Here is a 23,826-nt window from a genome sequence, read left to right as displayed (position 1 = left end):
TTTGGGCCTAGTTTTGGGCAGAAAGAAAACAATCCTGATTTGCGCAGTTTTGTGCTTTTGCGCTTTGCTTTTGCGCATGTCTTTAGTTTGTGGTCTGTGAGCTGAGTTGTCAAGGTTGTCAAAAAGTGTCAAAATGTTGGCAAATGGTTTGGTAAATCTTCCAAGTTCCATCTGTTTTATTTTGCTTCAATCTATTTTCTTAACTCGAATAGTAACTTGTGTACGCGATTAATCCTGTGATTTAAAATTTCAATTTATAACATTGTCTATAGTGATTTCTAATATTTACCATTCTCTAGGACATTAACATGGTATCTCATATTTAATTTGATTTTCTTTTGTAAAGGAAAGGTAATTTTGTTTAAAATATAAGACTAAAACATTTCTAAGGTCTTCGCGTACAGCGGTACCAGAACAGCGGTGTTGTGATGACATAATGGTGTAATCCTTTACTCTTGGAAACGTTAGAAAAACTTCACGATAATGGAACAGAATATGGATTCGCCGACTGCTGCAAGCCCCCTGCCGGAGCCCGAGGGTCAGGAGAACGAGACTGACTACTCAAGCATCAGAGGGAAGGTATGAATTTCCAATCATAATATTTTGATTATTCATTGTTTACATCATTTTCGCGCGAAGCTGCTTATGTACTAGGTACTAACATAAATTTATTTTTAGCATATTCAATAAGCGGTTACAGTAACATAAATACAAAAGAAAGAAAGACAGGATTTCAGTGCTTCAAAATACCAAAAGTACACCTACCCTTCTCATTATAAAATGCACCTGTTTAGTACTTACATTATGTAATTTATTATTACTTTAAGTAAATAGTTGTAATTTAAATTCTTTTTAAATCCGTTCCAAACTGTTTATCTTATGAAGCTTTCTCCAAAAATAATAACTATGAGATAGAAATTGCTACTGACCATAATAATTGTATAATGGAAATATGGCTTCATGGTAATGATGCAACAATATTATGATGCAACAATATTTATATACTTAGGTAATTATATTTTGTACCTTTCTTTAAAACTGGAAATTATCTCCTTAAATCACTTGAATAAAATAGAAGAATAAAGAGTGAAATATTTTAAGTTTAATAAGTTCACTCATGTGAATCTGCCCACATGGATATGCAATTATTAAAAAGATACTGTTATCAATTTCTTAAAATCCTTTCTCTATAGAAAGTTTCTAACTTTCTTAAACCACTACAGTCTGAATAGAAACCCATGCAAAGTCTCAAGTTTATAGATCCAGTGGTCAGTTTCTCAATTTTTACAGTAAACAAAAGTTTGTTTTAGTTATTGTACTTAGTATTAAGTTTCTTTATTTTTATCTAATTATGAATATTAGACATATTTTATTAATTAATTAGCCTACCTCTAAATTTTTTTTAAACAATTTTTTTTGTGTATACCAGTGGCGAGGGGTGAAAATCTGAAAAAGGGAAGCCGGCGCAACAAAAAAAAGTTCTTACCTAAAAAAATATCAGCTCCACACCACCGTCACCGATTCACCATTTATTTTGTAAAAGCACTGGTATTTTCAAAATCTTTGTGACTTTGAAAAAAGCCTTTTTATGTTGCTGTGAGACACATCTGTGCTTGCTTGCTTTATTAAATACACACTTAACCCAAACCAAATCAAAAACTAAGTATACCTAACCATTTTAGTCTTTAGTTTCAGTCAAATTAAAAGATAATCATCAAAGAGATTCCAACACAATCGCTAACACATTAAAACAAATGTAATAAATAGAAAACAAGGCCAGAACAGTCATTTGTATTCGAAAGGAATATGCCTGTTCTTTTTTACGAAATGAGCTAAAATCTAAACATCTACTTAATTATGTGAATTTAATGCCATTTCTTATGTTGAATTACCAAACTGAAACTAAATCAATATTAACTTACACTTATTAGAATTATTAATCACTAACCCCAATTTATTATACTTAAGTATATCAAAATAACATAATCACAAACTTTAAAATCAAGCGCGCATGATGCTTCACCTTCACGTAAACAAAATATGTATCAAAGCGCCCTACAAAATACAAAATAGTAGTATGTACCTGTTGAAACAGTACTGTGAATACAATTTTTAATTTGGAGGTGTAATACAGTAACCCGGCATGCAGCGGCTTATTCGTGTCAAATTTGTCTGACCTGTCAGAGCTACAAATTCGTATTTGCTACCGGGCCAAATTAAATTGGTGGTTCTCGTCCGTAAAGCAAGACAGACGTTGTTCGCTTCCTAGGGAAATGAAAGAGATGGAATGCTAAGAAAGCGCTAAGGCATAACCCGATGTTTACCGGGTTGTTTGCGAGTTTACTATACTATTATATTAGCTTGTTTATAACTATGACTTGATGCATAGCATAGATTTTATTTGATGTTATTATAAATTTTTAGGCAAATAAATTTCGTACACAGTACGTAGCATGCATTTGGGCTTTGGCCTACATTTATGTCACTAAGTACTAGTAGTACCTAAGTACTTACGCTATATGCCAATTCTGAAAGGGAAGCCGATGGGAATCGTGTTATATGGACATTTCGCCACTGGTGTATACCTATATAGTTTTTCTTTTTTATATATATATTTTTAAAAACAAAAAACCTGCTTAGAGTCTGTCGACTGATTGCAGCTACATACACAGAAAAAATAATTATTAGTCACATTAGTACTCAATTATTATTATGGTCTCAGAACAAGGACTATTAGAAGTAGCCCTATTGTGAAGTGTCACAATAGGGCTACTTCTAATAGTCCTTCTAATAGTCGAAACAGTAAGTGTACTGTTAGAGCGAGATAGCTAAATGCATTTAAGGTATTATTAGAACGTGACAAAATGATTGTGTTTTGTCCTTATCTCCATGGCCACTTTTTTTTGTTTGTCAAAATGTATTTGTACGTGAGTATTTGACAAACAACGTGAAGTTGTAGAAGGAATGACATTTCACAAGTAAGAAAATCTGCTTGAGCGAGAGGGACTAAGGGGGCCACGCTAGTTGCAAATCTGACATATATCTGTGATTATGATGCTATCCAGTTTTTATCTTTTACATGTACATATATATTTATGGAACTGGTGACCTTACCGGTGTGACATAGTCAGCTTAAACATAACCCCTACAAAAAATAAAGCTTAAAAAATCTATTCTAGGTTATTGTAATATTACATCATATCATGGGTAATATAGAGGTCAAATACCTTGTACCTAGGGATATAAATGATGAAATAAGGAGTAACATGTCAACCATTACACTAGTGTAGATGATTCACTTTTTTATAAATGTTAATAATTAAGAATTTTGTAAGATAATAAGTTCTTTAATCAAAATTGGCAAAAAATTGTGTTCTAAATACCCTCATTGTCAGTTAAAAATCCACACTACTCAGTATTATAAATTCGAAAGTATAATTTGTCTGTCTGTCTGCTAGCTTTTCAGGGCCCATCCCTTTAAGCGAATTTAAATTGAAAAAGCAATTTTGAAAACCCCTACAAAAAATAAAGATTCAAAAAAATCTATTCTGGGTTATTGCAATATTACATCATATCATGGGTAATATTGAGTAAAGCGGGTTTCCCCTACATGTATAATTGAAATCACTCATGATAGTTTAAACGCTAAAATCATTTTAAATACATTATAGAATATTGTATTTCAAGATGATATTAGTGAGCCCCACCGCGGACGAATATGACCTGCTACGCAAGCACCTGCTGGAGAGGCTAGACACGGGCAACGGAGAGGTCATCTATGACATAGGACATGGAGAGGGTAAGTGTCATCATCATCATCATTATTGGGCGGAAAGTGAAAAACAACCCACCCCCACCCATGGCCCCACCAACCTCGCGGGAGGGCGCCCGTTCAGTACATGCTCGATGGCTCTAAGGAATGGGAAGTGAAGAGCAGTATGGTCTCAATTCTCAACCCATTACCGGCCTACTAGCATGGGTCTCCTCTCAGAATGAGAAGAGTGTAGGCCTAAGCCTGTCATGCAGGTCTAGTGCAAATTAGCAGACTTCATACATGTTTGAGGACATTATGGAGAACTCTCAGGCATGGAGGTTTCCTCATGATGTTTTACTTCACCGTTAAAGCAGGTGATATTCTGAATAACTCTGATAAGTTACAGGTGTGTGCCTAGTTAGAGTTATTAAATTGCTCTAAACTGCAACTAAATTCTAAATTCTTTGCAGAATAATTTTTCACAATGTGATTTTATTTACAAATGATTTTTCATTAGAAAAACCTTACATAATCATACATGCAAAATCACTTAAATCTATTGCTTAAAATTTTAAAGTTCATCTATCCAACTGCATTGCTATTGCAATAATTACTTTTTTTATAAAAACTGATAATTACTAGGCAACAAGATTCTGCCTAGTAATTATCTATTTTTATAAAGAAAGTAATTTCAATATGTAGAAAGTAGATAAGAAATAGATATTACACAATGGTTAAGCTTATCACGAAATTTTTGTAACCATTTTCAATAATTAATTATCATACTATCTCTGTTAGAATTCCGTACCTGAAAGAAAAAACGGAACCCTTATATGATTCTTTTGTTTACACTTTGGCACTTTGTTGTTTGTCTGTCAAGAAACCTATAGGATACTTAGCTTTTTTTTTATTGTTAGATAAGTTTGCACTTGATGATAATCATGCTTGATAAAAGCAATGATGAGGTTTAGATAGCTTGTCTAGAAGTTGCCTATTCAATCTTGCCTAGACTTGAAGCACGCACGCACGCTGGCAGGGCATATCAGAAATTCTGAGCAAATCGGTTTTGTGCCTGTAGATTGGGTGTCAAACAAATAATAATGTCAATGTTCACGGTTTCTGGTTCTGTGGTTAAATGCTGAAGGAGGAACTAGGTTGCGAAGTTGCCGAGCACATTCTCCAAATTAAATGTGACTAGCTTATGCTCGCGACCTCGTCCGCGTTGACTACACAAATTTCAAACCCCTATTTTACCCCCTTAGGGGTTGAATTTGAAAAATCCTTCCAAATTCCAAATTTCAGTCCGATCCGTCCAGTAGTTTGAGCTGTGCGTTGATAGATCAGTCAGTCAGTCGCCTTTTCCTTTTATATATATGTATTAAGAAGATAAAAGACAGACCAAGATGTCCCCAGTCAAGAACAGTCCTGTCATTGGTTTATTTGGTTTTGGACAGATGGCAGAGGCCTGACAGAGGACGAGTACAGCGCGTCAGTGGCGACGCTACAGTCGCTGGTCAGCGGCGAGCGCATATCGTGCGTGGAGCTGCGCCGCTGGGACTGCGGCACCGGCCTCACGGGCCAGTACCTGCTGAGGACCGAGCTCGACCATAACGACTTCATGGAGATCAGGTGAGCTCCAATTTTTTTTTTGCCATGTTAAATGGCATGCCATTAGCTATGTTAAATGACTAATATTCCCCTTTCCTCTCCAACTAAGCGTCAGGCTTGTGCTAGGAGCAGGTACGACAATAGTGCAACGGGCGGTGTTTGAACCGTCGACCTTTCGGTTTTCAGTCCACTCCTTTTGTACGGGAGCGGTGTGCAGGCTCGACCGTACCAAAGGGGAGATCTCCCACCGAGCGGTTGGTTGTGCTCGGTAGCGCCAGCTGGGCCGACGGTTGTATCTTGAAACTTCTATATATAGTCCAGATTGCCGAACACTCTGTTAGTGCGAGTACTGTCGGTGGTACATTTGTTCAGGACTACGTCATCGATTGAAATGCGCCAGCTAGTTTCTAGTGTGGCAACCGCCACACTTTACAGGTTGAGCTATTGAGGCTCTAAGGCTTGAGGTTTGGACTTCAGAATATGTTGTGATTGCAGGGTGGCAGTAGTAGGCAACGTGGATGCGGGCAAGTCTACACTGCTTGGCGTGCTGACTCACGGCGAGCTGGACAACGGGCGCGGCTACGCGCGGCAGAGGCTGTTCCGACACAAGCACGAGGCCGAGAGCGGCCGCACCAGCTCCGTGGGCAACGACATCCTGGGCTTCGACAGCATGGGTCAGGATCAGAGAGAGAGAGAGTGGCGGTAGTGTGTTGTGGGCATAACCATAACAATAAAATCTTCCTCCGAACGGGTGTCATGCTCGTGACACGCTGGCCCAACCATTCAATTATCTTGGAACTTTGTAGTCTTCTGCGGACAATTTCCTTCGCCTCGCGATCGGTGTGATTTTTACATGGTTATACTTGGAGACTGACATAGGCTACTTTTTATTATACCGAAAAATCAAAGAGTTCCCACGGGCTTTTTAAATAACTAAATCCATGCGAATGAAGTCGCGAGCATCAGTCCCCCGATTGTGTAAGAAAAATATATTCATCGTTATCGACAACAAATTCTGCTCTTTGATTGGTTGATTTGCTGCTTACATTTTTTTCATAACCAATGCGTCAGCGATGAATAACTTTCATAATCATAATATTATTATTATCATTAAAATGTGACTATTGTCAGGTAACGTTGTAAACAAGCCGGAACACGGCGCGCTGGACTGGGTGAAGATCTGCGAGAAGTCGTCCAAGGTCATCACGTTCATCGACCTGGCGGGACACGAGCGGTACCTCAAGACCACCGTGTTCGGCATGACGGGCCATGCGCCGGACTTCGGCATGCTAATGGTAAGGATATGTGACTAACTTCTGAGACTGACATTGGGGCCCATTCTCTTGTACACAATGTGGCTAATTCCCTTGTACACAATCTCTAAACTAAACTAAAATGGCACGTCTAAATCTATTGCTATCCCTTTCATAATTTTGCTTGCGGAAAAGGATAGCACTAGATTTAGACCTGTTAATTTAGTTTAGTTTAGAGATTGTGTACAAGAGAATCGGCCCCATTCTCTAAACTAAACTAAATTAACAGGTCTAAATTTTGTGCTATCCTTTTCCGCAAGCAACATTATGAAAGGGATAGCAATAGATTTAGACGTGCCATTTTAGTTTAGTATAGAGATTGTGTACAACGGGATTATCCACATTATTTGATCAATTTTTCGAACTAAAATTTTTACATAACCAAGGTTTTTAAAACACGTAATTCGCTTTTCAAAGTGGCAATGGCGTCGATTCTGATGTTTCTTTCTTTCTTTCTTTCTTCGCTCTGGGCTGGTTTCCGCACTTAAAAATAAGATTCTGATGTTTTTCTCTAAAGTTAATTTAGAGTATCTGCATGTTTTTTTTAATAGTGCTAAAAAAGGACAGAACATGAATTTTAAATTTAAAGACTCTAAATTTTAGCACTAAAGCGCACCCTACAACTTTAAACAATAGGCTCACGACATTTTTGTTCTATTTGTCTGTAGTCGACATAAAATGAAATTGAAGTTATGGCCATATTATGTTGACTGCCACAAACCATATTTGGACTTCTATAGAAAAAAAACTCCTTATTCCATAGTCTATATGAAGTCAGAGAATGATGAAAAGAAGTCTTTGTACAGCTGAATACATAACTGTTGAATTCGTTGTCAGATTGGTGCCAATGCTGGTATAGTGGGCATGACCAAGGAGCACTTGGGCCTGGCGCTGGCGCTGGCAGTGCCCGTGTTCGTAGTGGTCACCAAGATCGACATGTGCCCGCCCAATGTGCTGCAGGTAAATATAATGTGCTCGGATCGGCCCAATTGTAGGACACCGCACGAAGCTACTATGGCATTAGTAAGGTGTGACGTCAAAATGCTATATCGCTATCTCTGTCTAATCAGAAATATTTAAATGCTTAATAATTTTATTATTATTGTAAATAATTTATTTTTTAATTTTAAGTATAATTGTTAATAGGTTTAAGATAGATTAGAGTGCACTGTCGCATTAGGACTACCCTGTAAGGACAGTGCACATTATGGTATAATAATAAATAATAAATAATAATAAACTTTTTTGTTATTTGATCGATTTAGTTAGTTTTTTCAGTTTACATTATTTTTATCCTAGTTTTTAATAAAGTAATAAAAAAATTGGAGTCAAATACCCAATTTCATCGAGCCTCAGCCTCCAGGCCACTGGAGACTCGCTTCTATATCGTTTAAAAAACTTTTCTGTGACCATATGTCTGCAGGATAACCTGAAGCTGTTGATCAGGATCCTGAAGTCGTCAGGTTGTCGCAAGGTGCCGGTCATGGTGAAGACCAAGGATGACGTCATCGTCAGCGCTACGAACTTCGTTTCTCAGAGGTATCGTTCTACATCTATATATTAAAGGAAAAGCTGATTGACTGACTGATCTATCAAAGACCAGCTCAAAGTATTGGACGGATCATGCTGAAATTTGGCATGTAGATAGCTATTATGACGTTGATTTCCGCTAAGAAATGATTTTTGAAAATTCAACCCCTATAAGGGTTTGAAATTTGTGTAATCCACACGGACGAAGTCGCGAGCATAATAGAAGCTAGTAATTATTGATAATTTTAAAATATAGCATAGGTAGTATTAAGTATTTTCGAAGCACCTAAGTCTTCGCGAAAGAGAACATCTGTATTTTGTTTTTGTTTCTACTTTCATACATGTTCTGCATTTTCAGGAAATTTTACACTAAGATCTTTTAATCTTTAACAAATAAATCCACAGAGTTGTTCTTGTTCTGTAATTTTTTTTAAACTGACGAAAAGATTTTTTTTTGTTTCTTTCCCTCGTTCATTTTATTTATTTATATCTAATTAGAACGGCAGTGCCACTTACACTAAATAGATGATTAATTATAATACAAATAAAGGTGCAAAAAAGACAAATACAAAAACGATAAAACATTAAACTCATAAAGGATTTTGAATCGTGAATGTTGGTTGCAGGCTATGTCCAATCTTCCAAGTGTCGAACGTGACGGGCGACAACCTGGAGCTGCTCACGATGTTCCTCAACCTGCTGAAGACGAGGATGCCGTCGCAGGACGACAAGCCGGCCGAGTTCCAGATAGACGACACCTACTCTGTGCCGGTAAGGAAACGTAAATACAGTGCGACATGGCTATCGTAGCGCGTGGCGAAAATCGGAACTAACGTTGCCCCCTTTGTTCTTGTTTGAATATTCTAAGCCTTTGTTCCCCAACAGCGCCCCCCTGTCAATGTCATTCAAGTGCCAAGAGAGCCTTGTCGCACTGTAATAATGGGTGGAATCAATTAATGTAAAAATTAATATTCCGTTCCGTCAACAAGTTTTTAGGAGACTATAAAACTTTTTTTTTGTCTGGTGGGGGGCTTCGGCTGTGGCTAGTTACCACCCTACCGGCAAAGCCGTGCCGCCAAGCGATTTAGCGTTCCGGTACGATGCCGTGTAGAAACCAAAGGGGCATGGGTTTATTAAAAACTGCCATACCCCTTCCAGGTTAGCCCGCTTCCATCTTCGACTGCATCGTCACTTACCACCAGGTGAGATTGCAGACAAGGGCTAACTTGTATCTGACTAAAATAAAAAAAATAAAAAAATATTTTTGTAATTTGTCCTTTTTTTAACCGGCAACCTGTTGAGCAATGTTGGTTGCTTTAGTTCTCCTATCCTTATTCATTTGATAACCTAAAGATATTTCAGGCATAGAAAAAGTAACTCATGCACGAGCCTTACTCTGCAATATTAATTCCCAGGGTGTAGGAACGGTAGTGTCTGGCACCACCCTGGCAGGCGTGATCCGCCTCAATGACACGTTGCTGCTGGGCCCCGACCCGCTGGGCCGCTTCACGCCCATCACCGTCAAGAGCATCCATCGCAAGCGCATGGCCGTGGCTGAAGTGCGCGGCGGACAGACTGCCAGCTTCGCTTTAAAGAAGGTATGTTACGTATGTCTGGCACCACCGATTGGCGTGTCTGGCACCACTGCCAGGCATGTCTGTACTCACTTTGGCACCACTGATAATCATGTTTGGCCCCATCACACGGCTGATGAATGACCCGCTAGGCCTTTTGACGTCCGTTGTATGGTTATAGCACATAATATTTTAATTGTGTAAAGACGATTATTTGAATAGCGACATTACGCTCTAAACAGTAAAAATTTACGCAAAAAAAATTTTTTTAATTGTGGCGTTTATCGCCCCACCTATTTTTTTTTTAATCTTAAAAAAAAAATTTTGGTGAAAAAGTTACCATTATGCCTTTCATTTATAGCTTGCCGATCGTCGATATTCCGGGGTTTGAACTCGTTTCGCTTTATATCGTGGCGATAGGCCGCCCTGTTGCGCTGCGGATGTGCTATGAGGGGTTGACGAATTTATTTACCTGGATGTGAAATCATAATGTCGTTACATATTATATCCACAACATTCAGCTGAGTTCGGGCCTTTTCGTTGGCACGACATATTTTAGACTTAAGTTAGATTTTAAGACGTTATTTCTGTAAATGTCTATTGTTTTTAATATGTGTTGTATCAGCAAATAAAACTAATTCTATTCTACTTATTATTATGTGCACGCAACACTAGTTGCACATTACACAGTAGTTCAATCTGGACACGAATAAAAATAAGATTTCTGCGCAGGTACATTGGCGTATATAAAGTGGTAGTACTGTATCTCTGTAGGCTGTTAATGTTCGATGTTTGGGCAGATCAAGCGGTCGCAGATCCGCAAGGGCATGGTGATGGTGTCGCCCGCGCTCAACCCGCAGGCGTGCTGGCAGTTCGAGGGCGAGATCCTGGTGCTGCACCACCCCACCACCATCTCCTCGCGCTACCAGGCCATGGGTGAGTATCATTTCTGGAGTAAAAACTTCTTTAGGTGCGTTGGGCGATTTCGCTAAAATATTTTTGGGGTAGGTAAAAATTTCAAGATCGCGTCAACGACTTGCTAATTTTCACACAAACAAAATTGTATTCTAAAAAACGGCAATGAAATTCCCTTTTATCTGTCTTCTACGGCAACAAAAACAATAACAGTTATATACACAATAACTACTGAGAATTAATATAAGTCCCGCAAATTGCTATTGCGCTGGAACCAAGTCTCATTAACATCGAAATGACGTCATTTGACGTATATTTAAGTAAAAATATACTATCAGCTCAAAACTTCAGTCTAGTCTAGTCTAGTCTTCTGCTGACGTCACTATAATGGCGGCCACGCAACAAAGTCATAATAATTCATTGTTTTGCGTAGTGCACTGCGGCAGCATCCGACAGACGGCGTCGATCCTCTCGATGTCCCGCGAGTGTCTGCGCACGGGGGACAAGGCGCTCGTGCGGTTCCGCTTCATCAAGCACCCTGAGTATCTCAAGCGAGGACAGCGCATGGTAAGACTCACCATTATCATTATCAACCCATCGCCGGCTCACTACTGTTCACGGGTCTGTTCTCAGAATGAGAATGGTTTGCCTAGTCTATTATGCAAGCCAAGTGCGGATTGGCAGACTAAACACACCTTTGAGAACATTATGGAGAACTCGAGAAAGCGGGCACTGCGGTGCGTTTTAAAATCCGTAAATTTCAATTTAAATCTATTAAAATCCGGTGCGGAATTAATTTCGCAGTGCTCGCGCTTCTATTTATAGTTCTATAGATTTGCGGGGAAAAACGTACGGAAATGTACCGTTGTGCGCGTTAGCTCTTAGGCGTGCAAGTTTCCTCACGATGTTTTCCTTGACTATTAAAGCAACTGATATTTAATTGTTTAAAACACAACTTCGAAAACTCGGAGATAACAACTTAACGACTAGGAGGCAATCACCGGTGTTATGTCATGACCAGGTGTTTTATTTTATTTATTTTTATTTTATTTATTAGGAACACACACAATACATTAATTTAACACAAACTACGACACTTATAGACAAACATAGGCTGATAAATGTATCTATAAAATGTGTACACAGCATTTGCAAAATATCTAAGAATATTAGCCATATTAAATGACTAATATTCCCCTTTCCTCTCCAACTAAGGCTTGTGCTAGGAGTAGGTACGACAATAGTGCAACGGGTGGGGTTTGAACCGGCGGCGACCTTTCGGTTTTCAGTCCACTCCTATACCGGTTGAGCTATTGAGGCTCACAATCTAGACAAATAAAAAGAACTTAACTAAACAATGTTAAACTACAGGTGTTCCGCGAGGGCCGCACCAAGGCGGTGGGCAACGTGCTGCGCCCCGAGCCCGCGGCGACGGGCGCGCGCGCCGCCCCCGCACGCCACAACGCGCGCGCCGCGCACGCCTCCGCCGACCACCGCGCAGCGCAACACACGGTACACTACACTTTAAGAGCGATCACGCACGCATCCGATCCGAATCCGTGAAAATCAGTACCCTTATTATAAATGCGAAAGTGTGTTGGTTTGTCCTTCGATCACCTCGCAATGGAGCAATGGATCGACGTGATTTTGCATGGGTATAGTTTAAGATCTGGAGTGGGACATAGGCTACTTTTTATCCCGGAAAATCAAAGATTTCCCACGGGATTTTTAAAAACCTAAATCCACGTGTTAGAAGTCGCGGGCATCAGCTAGTAACTTATAAGCTATCATACAAATAGTTCTATGACTACTTCGGAATGTATTTACACGGACTCGAATCGGATGAGTGCGTAACCGCCCTAACGCTAGCTTTGCTGACTCGGCAACGTAGTAAGCCACTTCAATCAAACAGGAGTCGAATTGCGCACTAATTTCTTTGCAACAAACTGTCACTTTAGGGAGGACCCAGGACCCTCCAGTGACTACTATTGCTATTTGCTACTAATAATCCACGCGGATGAAGTCGCGAGCATCATTTAATCAGTACCCTTATTATAAATGCGAAAGTGTGTTTGTTTGTTTGTTTGTCCTTTAATCACGTCGCAACGGAGCAACGGATTGGCGTGATTTTTTACAAGGGTATAGTCAATGACCTTGACAGAGGCTAATTTATATCCCGGATAATCAAATAGTGCCCACGAGATTGTTAAAAACCTGAATCCACGTGGACGAAAATGCGGGTAAGCTGGTAAACTAATATTTCCTGTACAAAATCTACGTGAAATAGCGTTTATCTATATATATAAAAGGAAAAGGTGACTGACTGACTGACTGAATGACTGACTGACTGACTGACTGATCTATCAACGCACAGCTCAAACTACTGGACGGATCGGGCTGAAATTTGGCATGCAGATAGCTATTATGACGTAGGCATCCGCTAAGAAAGGATTTTTGAAAATTCAACTCCTAAGGGGGTGAAATAGGGTTTTGAAATTTTGTAGTCCACGCGGACGAAGTCGCGAGCATAAGCTAGTTTTTCTATATAGCAGCAACAGCAGCAACAAACTACGGAGAGCGACGTGACAGCAGTGGACTCGCCGTTCGAGGTGCAAGCCGACAAGCGAGCCGCCGCGCGCCGCCGCAAGCGGCACGACAAGCCGCCGCCCGCGCCGCAGCCCGCGCTCGCCGCCAACTAGACACACAACCACACACACACACACAAAACCATACACCAACTCGCCGTCCCCCCATCCTGCGCTCACCGCCAATCAGATCACACAGACCGGCGGGGTGATTACATAATACTTTGCAGTAGCGACAGCAACGCGACAGTTCATTTGCTGTCTCTCTTCTTCTTATTTTGCTTTATGTCTATTGCTGTCTCTCTCGAGCCGGACGTTTGACAGCAATGATTGAAATGAATGAAGCCCTGCGGCTTAGACACACACACAGACACTGGACTGAGAGACCGCACACACAAATGCATATATGATATAGGTACAGAAAATTGCAGGAGAAAATCGACATAAAAATGTGCTCACACCTAGATATAGCTCACACATACACATTACGCAGATAACTACAGTTACATTGCAACACTTAAGTAAGAGTATAGTTATTAAAATTTTAATCGAATTTTTTATCTATAGATTAAAATAGAAAATTGATATTTTACTAAGACATTTTATGAATCCTATTATTTTCTTTCAATCTACTAATGGCTCAATACACATGAGGCATTATAATTTTACTTACATAATATTAATACTATTATGTAAGTAATTGATAAAAATAAACCTGCTGAGTAAATAATATTATTATGATTGTTCAACCATTGACTGTTCACCGACAACTCGACATTTTTCTCGAGTTATTTTGGAGTTGTGTACAGTACGCGGCAGAAAATAGAAGGAAGTAGCAGAGTTATAGAGCACTGTCTCTGTCGTTGAGACCGACAAAACGTCATAAAGGTATGAGTGACAGAGACAACGGTGTACAAAGCCAAAATGTCATTCTAAAGGCCGATGTACATTACTTTCGGCCGCGTACGGTTTAGGATGGACGGATTTGTAAGTACAGCTTTTGGCGCTTCCATTCAGGAATTAGGGCATTTACAAAAGTAAAAGTCGAGCGTCAAGTAGGTTATAGTGCATACATTGTGAGATCTCACTCGCCATTTTAGCTCTGTGTCAACTGTCATATCAAGAATACGGTTTTAGTCTTAGATGAATGAGTCCAGAAGGACTAAAATCATGAAAAATAGGATAGGAAGAATCCTATTTTACTATTGACATGACAGTTCACACACAGTTAAATAGGTTATAGTGCATACATTGTGAGATCTCACTCGCCATTTTAGCTCGTGTCAACTGTCATATCGAAAATACGATTTTAGTCCGTCTTTATTATTTTAGTCCTTAATTTAAAAGTAAACCATACTTTTGACACGATTCACACAGACCTAAAATGGAGAATTAGATCTCAAAATGTATGCAATTGTTTATCTTAAGAATTTGGTAAAATTCTATGACTATGTCTATTTAAAGTACATAATATTCTAAATAGTCTAACAATTGATGATATAAACGACGTTTTCTATCTAGAAAAGTAGTTCTTTTTACATTTACAAGAATTATCACTTCTGTACTTTGAATTGTATAAAATTAAAATAAATAAAGTTTTTAGAATTTTTCACAATTCGTCCAATTGGAATAGCGATAGAATATTTTTCATACTAGGAGTATATAGCTATGTTATGTTGGCTATCAATATCACTAACTAGGCAAAATCAAAAGCCTCAATAGCTCAACCAGTATAGGAGTGGACTGAAAACCGAAAGGTCGACGGTTCAAACCCCGCCCGTTGCACTATTGTCGTACCTACTCCTAGCACAAGCCTGACGCTTAATTGGAGAGGAAAGGGGAATATTAGTCATTTAACATGGCTAATATTCTTTAAAAAAAAAAAATCTTCGTACCAATTCTAATGAAACTAATTTGACAGCAACAACACTAAGAGTAGCCCTAACATTTTCCTATTTAACTTAACAGAAAGGGACAGCTACTTTTTATACTTTTCGCTTTAAAAGTTTTATGAGCAAAAGATTGGTACCAGTGAAGGTGGAATTACTTGTTAGGCCAAACTAGTTAATGCTCATTCTATCCCCACTCTGTCTCTATTCTCTTTGGATGAACAGAGACCGAACATTGCTTGGTCTACTCTCATTGGATAACAGACAGAGCATTGCTTGGTCTCTACTCTCTTTGGGTAAGCAGAGATCAAAGACAAATTCAAGTAATAAGTGTTTGTAGACTTATCATCTGCTAGTCTGCTACCTGTTAGTATGTATAAAAATAAGCACGTCATTTTTTGAGTATTGAAAATAGGCAAAAACGTGTAAAATATATCTACATAAATTACTTATTGTAAATGGCAGTCAGAAAAATTGTTGTCAATTTATACATCAGCCATCTAGCAAAAAATATGGTTGTACCGGATGGGTCATAATAGTATGGTGCGGGTTGTGGGAGGGTGACAAGTGATGTTGAATTCCTGATTTTGACGACAATCGTCATCCTCTTGTAATCTGCAGTCTGCACCTACTTCCTAAGTACCTATCTTACCTACTTTATGAGCTGTCTCAGTAAAACTGTACAGTGCGACAAGGCTCTCTTGGCACTTGAATGACATTGACAGGGGGGCCGCTGTTGGAGAACAAAAGCTTAGAATATTCAAACAAGAACAAAGGGGACATTTGACGGCAACGTTAGTTCCGATTTTCGCCACACGCCAAGATATCCTTGTCGCACTGTAGCTGGTATACTTTTTGAAGGGAAATTATAATTTTATTTGGTTAAAAGTTTATGTTATTGTATCAGAGAATAAAAAGGTTTTTGTTAGTTATTTGGTTTTGATCTATGAAAATTTAATGTGTGCACTGAAGGAAGCTGTTTAAAAAAGTATTTTCTTTTTTTTAAGTGTAAGCTACAAGAAAGTAGGTAGAGTAACCTACTATGATAATGTGTATAAAAAATTAAGTAAAACATTTTGGTACATAGATTGTACAGTACGCGGCAGATAATAATGTACATCGACCTTGAGATAGTGGATTTGTAGAGCATCGTCTCTGTCGGTGAGACCGATAAAACGCCATATATGTAGGGGTGACAGAGACAACGCTCTACAAAGCCGAAATGTCATTCTAAAGGCTGATGTACATTTTTCGGCCGCATACAATATATCTGATTGAATTGTTCTATACCACATAGTGTTGCTAGTGTCTCGACCTTAGCTCATGGTCCATATCATCTACAGTATTTTTCGGTACCATTGTAATGTGATTTCTAGTATAAGAGGATATTTTTATTGTTTTTTGAGAAATAAAACTAGCTGGAAAGTGTAAAATGATTTTTATTTTTATTGTCATTATATAAACTAAACAACATAACAAAAAACTAAATCATAATTATCTAACTTTTAAAAACTACAACTATGTATCTACTTGAAAGTAAAAAGGTTCTTTTCACATCATTTATTCCAGTTTTAACAAAAAAATTAGTGGTATGCACCCAATTAATATTTAGTAGTAGCTGACCAGTTCTGGGTTTAAACCCTAGGTTCAATTTCTGAAAGCCCTATCTAGACCCAGTTGTTTGAGTTGTAGATTTATGTCAATCAGTCATGTGTCCCTAAGGACACATGACTGATTGACATAAATAACTAGAATAGAACTAGCATATTCTTCGTCCGCGTGGACTACACAAATTTCAAACCCCTATTTCACCCCCTTAGGGATTGAATTTTCAAAAATCCTTTCTTAGTGGATGTCTTCGTCATAATAGCTATCTGGATACCAAATTTCAGCCTGATCCGTTTAGTAGTTTGAGCTATGCATTGATGGACAGTCAGTCAGTCAGTCACCTTTTCCTTTTATATTATTTAGATGATGCCTGTAACTATGATTGCATGGATTAAGGTTTTTAAAAATCCTGTGAGAACTCTTGATTTTCCAGGGTGAAAAGTAGCCTACGTCAGTCTCTGGGACGCAAAAAGGTAACTGATACACTTTATAACATTAGAGTACGGATGACAAGCACAAAAACATTGAAAGACAGGAAAACGAATTATGTATTTTACTTGTAAGTTAAAAACTATTTCTAGTTTTTCTAAAGGAAGTCAGCGCATTGCTAATAACATTAAAAAAAGGTGGTCAGGTCTTTAGTTTTAAACTAGAAGTTTAGAATATGGATGGTGAGTTTCATTAACTATAACTTGTATTGATGCACATTATTTCTTTATCTGTTTCTTTGCATCGTCAATGCCTTCTCTGAGGTTTTGACTGAATTTTCTATAGAATGACACAAACCTGTTAACCTTCTCTGGGTTCATTTCTGACAGTTTCTCCTTTCCTCTAAAAAACACAGATACAGCAAGTTGAGCCGCCCGTCTCACTGGGTAGGACTCTGCAATTTTTTGCACTAGATGTTCATTATTTGCTAAATACCTAAATAGTGCTCGTAGTGGCATTATGATCACTTGAATGATGTTTCAAATGAGCACATGTTTCTGTACTTCTGTAGCAGTTCTCTCTTCAGCCTCAGTTGAGTCCTTAATATCTCAAACTGCTTCAATTGATCCTGTTTGTTATACTCTATGCCGGGTAGACGCTTGATCTGAAAAACACCAACAATATTCATCATGATAAACCCATTACTGAGCACGGGTCTCCTCTCAGAGTGAGAAGGGTTTAGGCCATAGTCTGCCACGCTGGTACAATGCAGATTGGCAGACTTCACACACCTTTGAGAACATGGAGAACTCTCAGGCATGCAGGTTTCCTCACAATGTTTTCCTACACCGTTAAAGCAAATGATATTTGTTTTTAAAAACACAGATGTTAGAAATCATGTTATAAATATTAAAATTTGTAGAGTTAAATACTATGGCCATAATTAATAGAGCGCATTAAATATAATATGAAGGAAACATTTGATTGAATGTAGAATATTGCAACCTAAACCTTATGTAATTCATTCAATCAAATGTTGTTGACAATACACATCCCTAAATTGCATATCTATTTAAAGTAACTTACTTACTAAGTTTGCTAATCGTTAAAATTACTACAATTATTTATCAAAGTAGTATTACATATATTTGTTTGTTAACATAATAATGACTTTAATTAAGATACGTTGAAAACGAATCTTAAGGAATGAACGAAGGTAACTTCACGTCATTTCGATTAATGTCTGAGTTCATTCATGATAAACGATATAAAAAGCCGTGTGGCCGAATAGGCAAGTAGTTCTATAATGAAAACCGACAAATAAACTTGTGAAATCGTCTTCGAGTTATTTTTCCTTCGTGGTCTCCTTACATCAGAAGCAGGGATCGATCGGCTGAACGCAGGTAATAAGTGATTTATTTTATTGTGTGAATAAGTCTAAAGCGATTTGAAAATTGAGATGTTTTTTTTTTTTGTGTTTTAAACCTGTTCATTAATATCCATTTATGGAGTTAATTATGGAAGTACCCACCACCTTCAAAAGATAATTTACGAAAAGGATAAAGGAACAAAATGAAACTTTGCTGAGATAGGAGTGATTTTTTTTAATCTACCCGTATTTCATCGATTTCCATGTTTTGATCTTTCCGTGTTACTAACGTCTCTAACCGATCTACGTAGCTAACCGATTTTCAAACTATAAATAATTAAGTATGTTAAAATCTAACGCAATAACATCTATTTCTAAGTAATGTGTGTTTTTCATCTACCCGCATTACATTGATTTACATGATCAAAATGTTTATTCGTCTTTTTTTTTCTTTCGTTCTTTCATATCGAGGACGACGATGTGCCGCAAGCCTCAGCCTGGAAGTGCGGCCAGAGACGCAGTCGCCGGTGTGGCCGGAGTACAACGCGTGGCAACGCGGCCAGAAGCGCGGCCTCCACGCCGCGATGCGACTGGGAGCGCAGCCGGCAGGACAGCTGGGCGGTGCGGCCGCCGGTGCAGCCGGGAGCGCAAACGTCGGCGCGGCCAGAAGCGCGGCCGCCGGTGCAGCTGGGAGCGCGGCCGGGAGCACGGCCGTTGGTGCAGCCGGGAGTGCGGCCGGGAGCGCAGCCGTCGGTGCGGCTGTCGGCGCGGCTGGGAGCGCGGCCGCCGCCGGTGCAGCCGGGAGCGCGGCCGTCGGTACGGCCGGGAGTGCGGCCGTTCGCGCGGCCGGGAGCGCGGCCGTCGGTACGGCCGGGAGTGCGGCCGTCGGCGTGGCTGGGTGCGCGGCCGTTGGCGCGGCCGGGATCGCGGCCGTTGGAGTGGCCGTCGGCGCGGCTGGAAGCGCAGCCGCCGGCGCGGCTGAGAGCGCGGCCGTCGGCGCGGCTGAGAGCGCGGCCGTCGGCGCGGCTGAGAGCGCGGCCGTCGGCGCGGCTGAGAGCGCGGCCGTCGGCGCGGCTGAGAGCGCGGCCGAGAGCTCGGCCGCCGCGGTGCGGCTGGGAGTCCAACCAGAGCAACCGAGGGAAGCAGAAAAGTCTGCTAATTCAAATGGTGATAATTATGCATCGATGTAAACATGTTAATATGAGTTATATAGATTTCATGAGGCTCATGAGTTTTGTAGATTTATCAATGATCAATCTCCAAAACTGCATTATGATGAAAATAAAACAATCTCTAAATTTGATTCAACAACAAAAGTTAATGAGTGCACTAAATAACATACCACTTTTGCATTCCCGACTCAGATCATGTTAAAAAAAAATAGTACATGGTAATTACAATCGATTAATCGCAAAACCTTAAGGGCTTGTGTGGATCTTGTAGATTTGCTTGGGTTTTCGAAAGACATGGGTAGGGACTAGGGAACATAACAGTGGAAGTACCCATAGCCCAATGCATAGACTCAGAACTCTCACTCGATGATATTTTATGACACCCGATAATTTGTTTTAGTTTAGTTGAGTCTCAGAGAACAATATTATTTAAAGCATTGTCTTTTTTTAAAGATTTTGATGAAGGGATTAATAAATTAGAGAAACACTTATTGGATTATGCCATATTAACTTTAAATGAAAAAAAAAAATGACATTTCTATTTATTTTGATATATAAATATAAGTAATCTATGAAAAAATCTTGAACTAGTACACTCATTAACCAAATTCAATCAATCAATTAATAATAGTACAGATAGTGAAGAGAATAAATAATTATAATAATATCTACATTATTAGCATTATTAAATGTAGTATCTCTAACGGAAAAATCAAGGGATCAAAGGATATTCCAAGCATAAAGTTAAGGGGATGTCAAAATGAACTTCCAGGCATGAACCGAGGGCATGTCCGAAGAAGGTCCAGGCATTAAATTAAGGGAGTGTCTGAAGGAACTTCCAGCATGAAATGAGGGTATGTCTGAAAAAGTTCTAGACACGAAATTAAGGGCATGTCTGAAAAAAAAATTTCAGGCATAAAATTAAGGGCATGACTGAAAAAAAATTCAGGCATAGAATTAAGGGCATGTCTGAAAGTTCTAGACACGAAATTAAGGGCATGTCTGAAGAAAATTTCAGGCATAGAATTAGGGATGCTTAAAGAAAATGTTAAGCATTATTTGAAAATTGAATTATATGAGTAGCAGGGAGCTGCTGGATTCAGGCGGCACAAGACTATGGAAGTTCCTACGAGAGATTTAAAAAAATAAAAAATGTATACAAGATAGATAGATAGAATTAGTAAATATGTATGAGAATTTTATTTTCTCTGTGATTTTATTTAAATCAGTGTAATTTTAATTAATGCTTCAGATTATGATAAATTAAATTATTGATTGGTTATTTTTTTTGCGACACAAGTTCTCAAGTTCTAATTATGTTTCGTTACTCAAATACTAAAGTTATTACTTTATTCATGTATCAATCCATTCTCATTTGATTATTGTAATTCTGATTTAATTGTTACAGTTTCACGATTATTTTAATCCTGCTTTAAATGTATAAAATAATATTAAGGAAGCTAAAAATCTTGAGTAAGATTAAGATGAATTAAAATCTTAGTAATATTAGTTAAATAGATCTTAAATAATCTCAAGGATTTTATATTTAGTTCAGTTAGTTGGTAATAAAACATTTAGCTGGTATAATAAGCTTCCAGAAGACATATTGGTGGTGTCTATCAATAATGTTCAAAGTCTTCATAAAACGGAAACTTATTAAAAAAAAATCTATTACAATAATACCTAAAGTACTATTTGAATGATAAGAAAGCTTGGTTGGGAATGAGTTGCTTAACAGCTTTGTGTTAGTTCTAGGTGATTTTGTAAAGTGGTGATAATAAAAAGAATACCCGGCTGAGTTTGTTGTGGGCTAAGACTCTTCTCTTCTTTTTGTTTTAAGTACGTATTAATTATCACCACTATATCATTTTACCAATTCTGGATAAACAATTTGAGTTTGAGTTTGAGGTAGTCAGGGTGCAGTCTCATGAAAGCAAAAGCACAGTGGACATATAAGTACATTATGTGAAAATAGAAGGAAATTCTAGTTAAATTTTAAATTCTTTACCACGCTCTTCTCACTTAATACAAAGGTGCTAAAATAATGTCAAGTATAGTTAATTATCTACTTATGCAATTAAAAGTTTGAGGACAAACTATGATTATCAGAATGGCCGAAATGTTAGAAATCATGTTATAAATATTAAAATTTGTAGAGTTAAATACTATGGCCATAATTAATAGAGCGCATTAAATATAATATGAAGGAAACATTTGATTGAATGTAGAATATTGCAACCTAAACCTTATGTAATTCATTCAATCAAATGTTGTTGACAATACACATCCCTAAATTGCATATCTATTTAAAGTAACTTACTTACTAAGTTTGCTAATCGTTAAAATTACTACAATTATTTATCAAAGTAGTATTACATATATTTGTTTGTTAACATAATAATGACTTTAATTAAGATACGTTGAAAACGAATCTTAAGGAATGAACGAAGGTAACTTCACGTCATTTCGATTAATGTCTGAGTTCATTCATGATAAACGATATAAAAAGCCGTGTGGCCGAATAGGCAAGTAGTTCTATAATGAAAACCGACAAATAAACTTGTGAAATCGTCTTCGAGTTATTTTTCCTTCGTGGTCTCCTTACACAGATAACCACGATAAGTTAGTGGTGTGTGCCCGGGATCGAACCCCTGACCTCTGATTAGAAGGCGGACCACTATCACAGCTTAAAATATTATAATTTTTTATTATCTTTTATAAATAATTAATCATTCGAAATGTGGCACTGGTACCTTCGACATCAATGCAACAAGGGCAAGATACTCATTCTGAGTTACATCAAATCAACAATCTTATGTGCTAGCATCTGCTGTACCCATGATCATTACCAAAGTTCCAACCTCTCAGGCTATAAGGTTTTTCTGTCTATGTTATAAAATGAATGACTATGGGCTATGGGCTAGGAGGTATTTTTCTAGTAAATAAATTGTTACCTGAGAACGAGCGATATCGAATTTCTTTTGCAATTCTAAAACTTTCAGACTACAATCTTGAGACTCCCTCGCTTTTGCAGAGTTGTCGAGGAAATCTCGTTCAACGCTACAACAGAAAAGGCACTAACAATTGGCAAAATACGACAGAAAGTAATCTAAAAATAAAATGGAACAAACATTATACCTTCGTATGATTTCGTACACAATCGGTAAAAAATCTACATCTACTTCTTGAACAGTAAGCGGACTGAAATTGTTTTGATCAGAATGGTCAGTGTTGTTTTCCATATTGTATGATCTTGGTGATGCATAAATAACATAAAATGAACTTGCCTACGTTTAACATAAACGTAAAATCCTTTTCAAGCTTTCAATGGATTCCTTGGAATTAGAATTTTATACAAAATCAACTTTTGCAATTTTTTCCCGTTCATAAAAAATGTGTAAAAAATATATGCTCTGTGGTAATAGTATTGGTCTGTGGTTCTGTGGTGGCAACTTCCAGCACCACAGATTTACAGGCATAGGGATTCTTCAGCACGCACCGGCAATTACATAGATTATCTACTATATTAGGCAATTGTATTATCTATAGCCACAGTCTATGGCATGAACTAAAACCAGAAAAAGAAGATTTCAGTCTTCAGACGCTTCAGACCATTTAGTTGTAGACGGAATCATCATTCATCCCGCAGGTCTTCAGGGTCTCCTCACTCTCAGCTAAGACCGTGTAAATCAGTGCAAATATTCAAATTATTCTCCTACATCTGTGGAGTAGACCAGTGGTTTATGGTGGTTGATATGTCAATGTCAAATTCCGAAATTGACACCTCAGAAAATTTAATAAGCTGTGAGAAGCGGTGATAAGAAGCAACAGAGTAGGTACATTGAATAAAAGAAGGAAACCAGGGTCATCAATCTTAGAACAAATAGCATGGTACTTCAATTCATTTAGTACCAAAAGGCAATAGCAGACCGCGCTACTGTGACTGGACAAATTCGATATATTATTCTGTGGTCAAGGCATCCCATGTTTAATTTTTCTACCAAATTGGTAGTTTAGTTTACATTAACATATTTGCATTTTAAAGAAAAAAATATTCTCTAACCATTAATTTCTATTTAC

General features: G+C 38.2%; 2 protein-coding genes across 4 annotated transcripts; one reads left to right on the top strand and one right to left on the bottom strand.

The window, feature by feature from the left end:
* Positions 1-126: 126 nt before the first annotated feature.
* On the top strand, positions 127-16,601 carry GTPBP1 (GTP-binding protein 1). Of its 3 annotated transcripts, XM_069509424.1 has the most exons (14): positions 127-311; positions 391-579; positions 3,688-3,799; positions 5,209-5,383; positions 5,858-6,036; positions 6,494-6,657; positions 7,513-7,635; positions 8,099-8,214; positions 8,832-8,976; positions 9,621-9,803; positions 10,580-10,715; positions 11,128-11,261; positions 12,066-12,206; positions 13,244-16,601. In XM_069509424.1, exons 2-14 carry the CDS (start codon positions 484-486, stop codon positions 13,391-13,393), a joined length of 1,854 nt encoding a protein of 617 aa, XP_069365525.1. In that variant the 5' UTR covers positions 127-311; positions 391-483; the 3' UTR covers positions 13,394-16,601. The 3 variants fall into 3 exon arrangements, with proteins under 3 accessions (XP_069365525.1, XP_069365526.1, XP_034839927.1); XM_069509425.1 differs by having other exon boundaries at positions 127-579; positions 13,247-16,601; XM_034984036.2 differs by having other exon boundaries at positions 127-579.
* Positions 16,602-17,592: 991 nt separating this feature from the next.
* On the bottom strand, positions 17,593-23,127 carry MED9 (mediator complex subunit 9). Its single transcript, XM_034984128.2, has 3 exons — positions 22,885-23,127; positions 22,701-22,806; positions 17,593-17,869 (listed from the first exon to the last, which is right to left on the bottom strand). Exons 1-3 carry the CDS (start codon positions 22,986-22,988, stop codon positions 17,729-17,731), a joined length of 351 nt encoding a protein of 116 aa, XP_034840019.1. The 5' UTR covers positions 22,989-23,127; the 3' UTR covers positions 17,593-17,728.
* Positions 23,128-23,826: the final 699 nt, after the last annotated feature.

This window comes from Maniola hyperantus, chromosome 3, assembly GCF_902806685.2.
Source record: "Maniola hyperantus chromosome 3, iAphHyp1.2, whole genome shotgun sequence".
Taxonomy (NCBI): Eukaryota; Metazoa; Arthropoda; class Insecta; order Lepidoptera; family Nymphalidae; genus Maniola; species Maniola hyperantus.
Note: the sequence above shows the minus strand (reverse complement) of the source record. Positions and strands in the feature narration are given on the sequence as shown.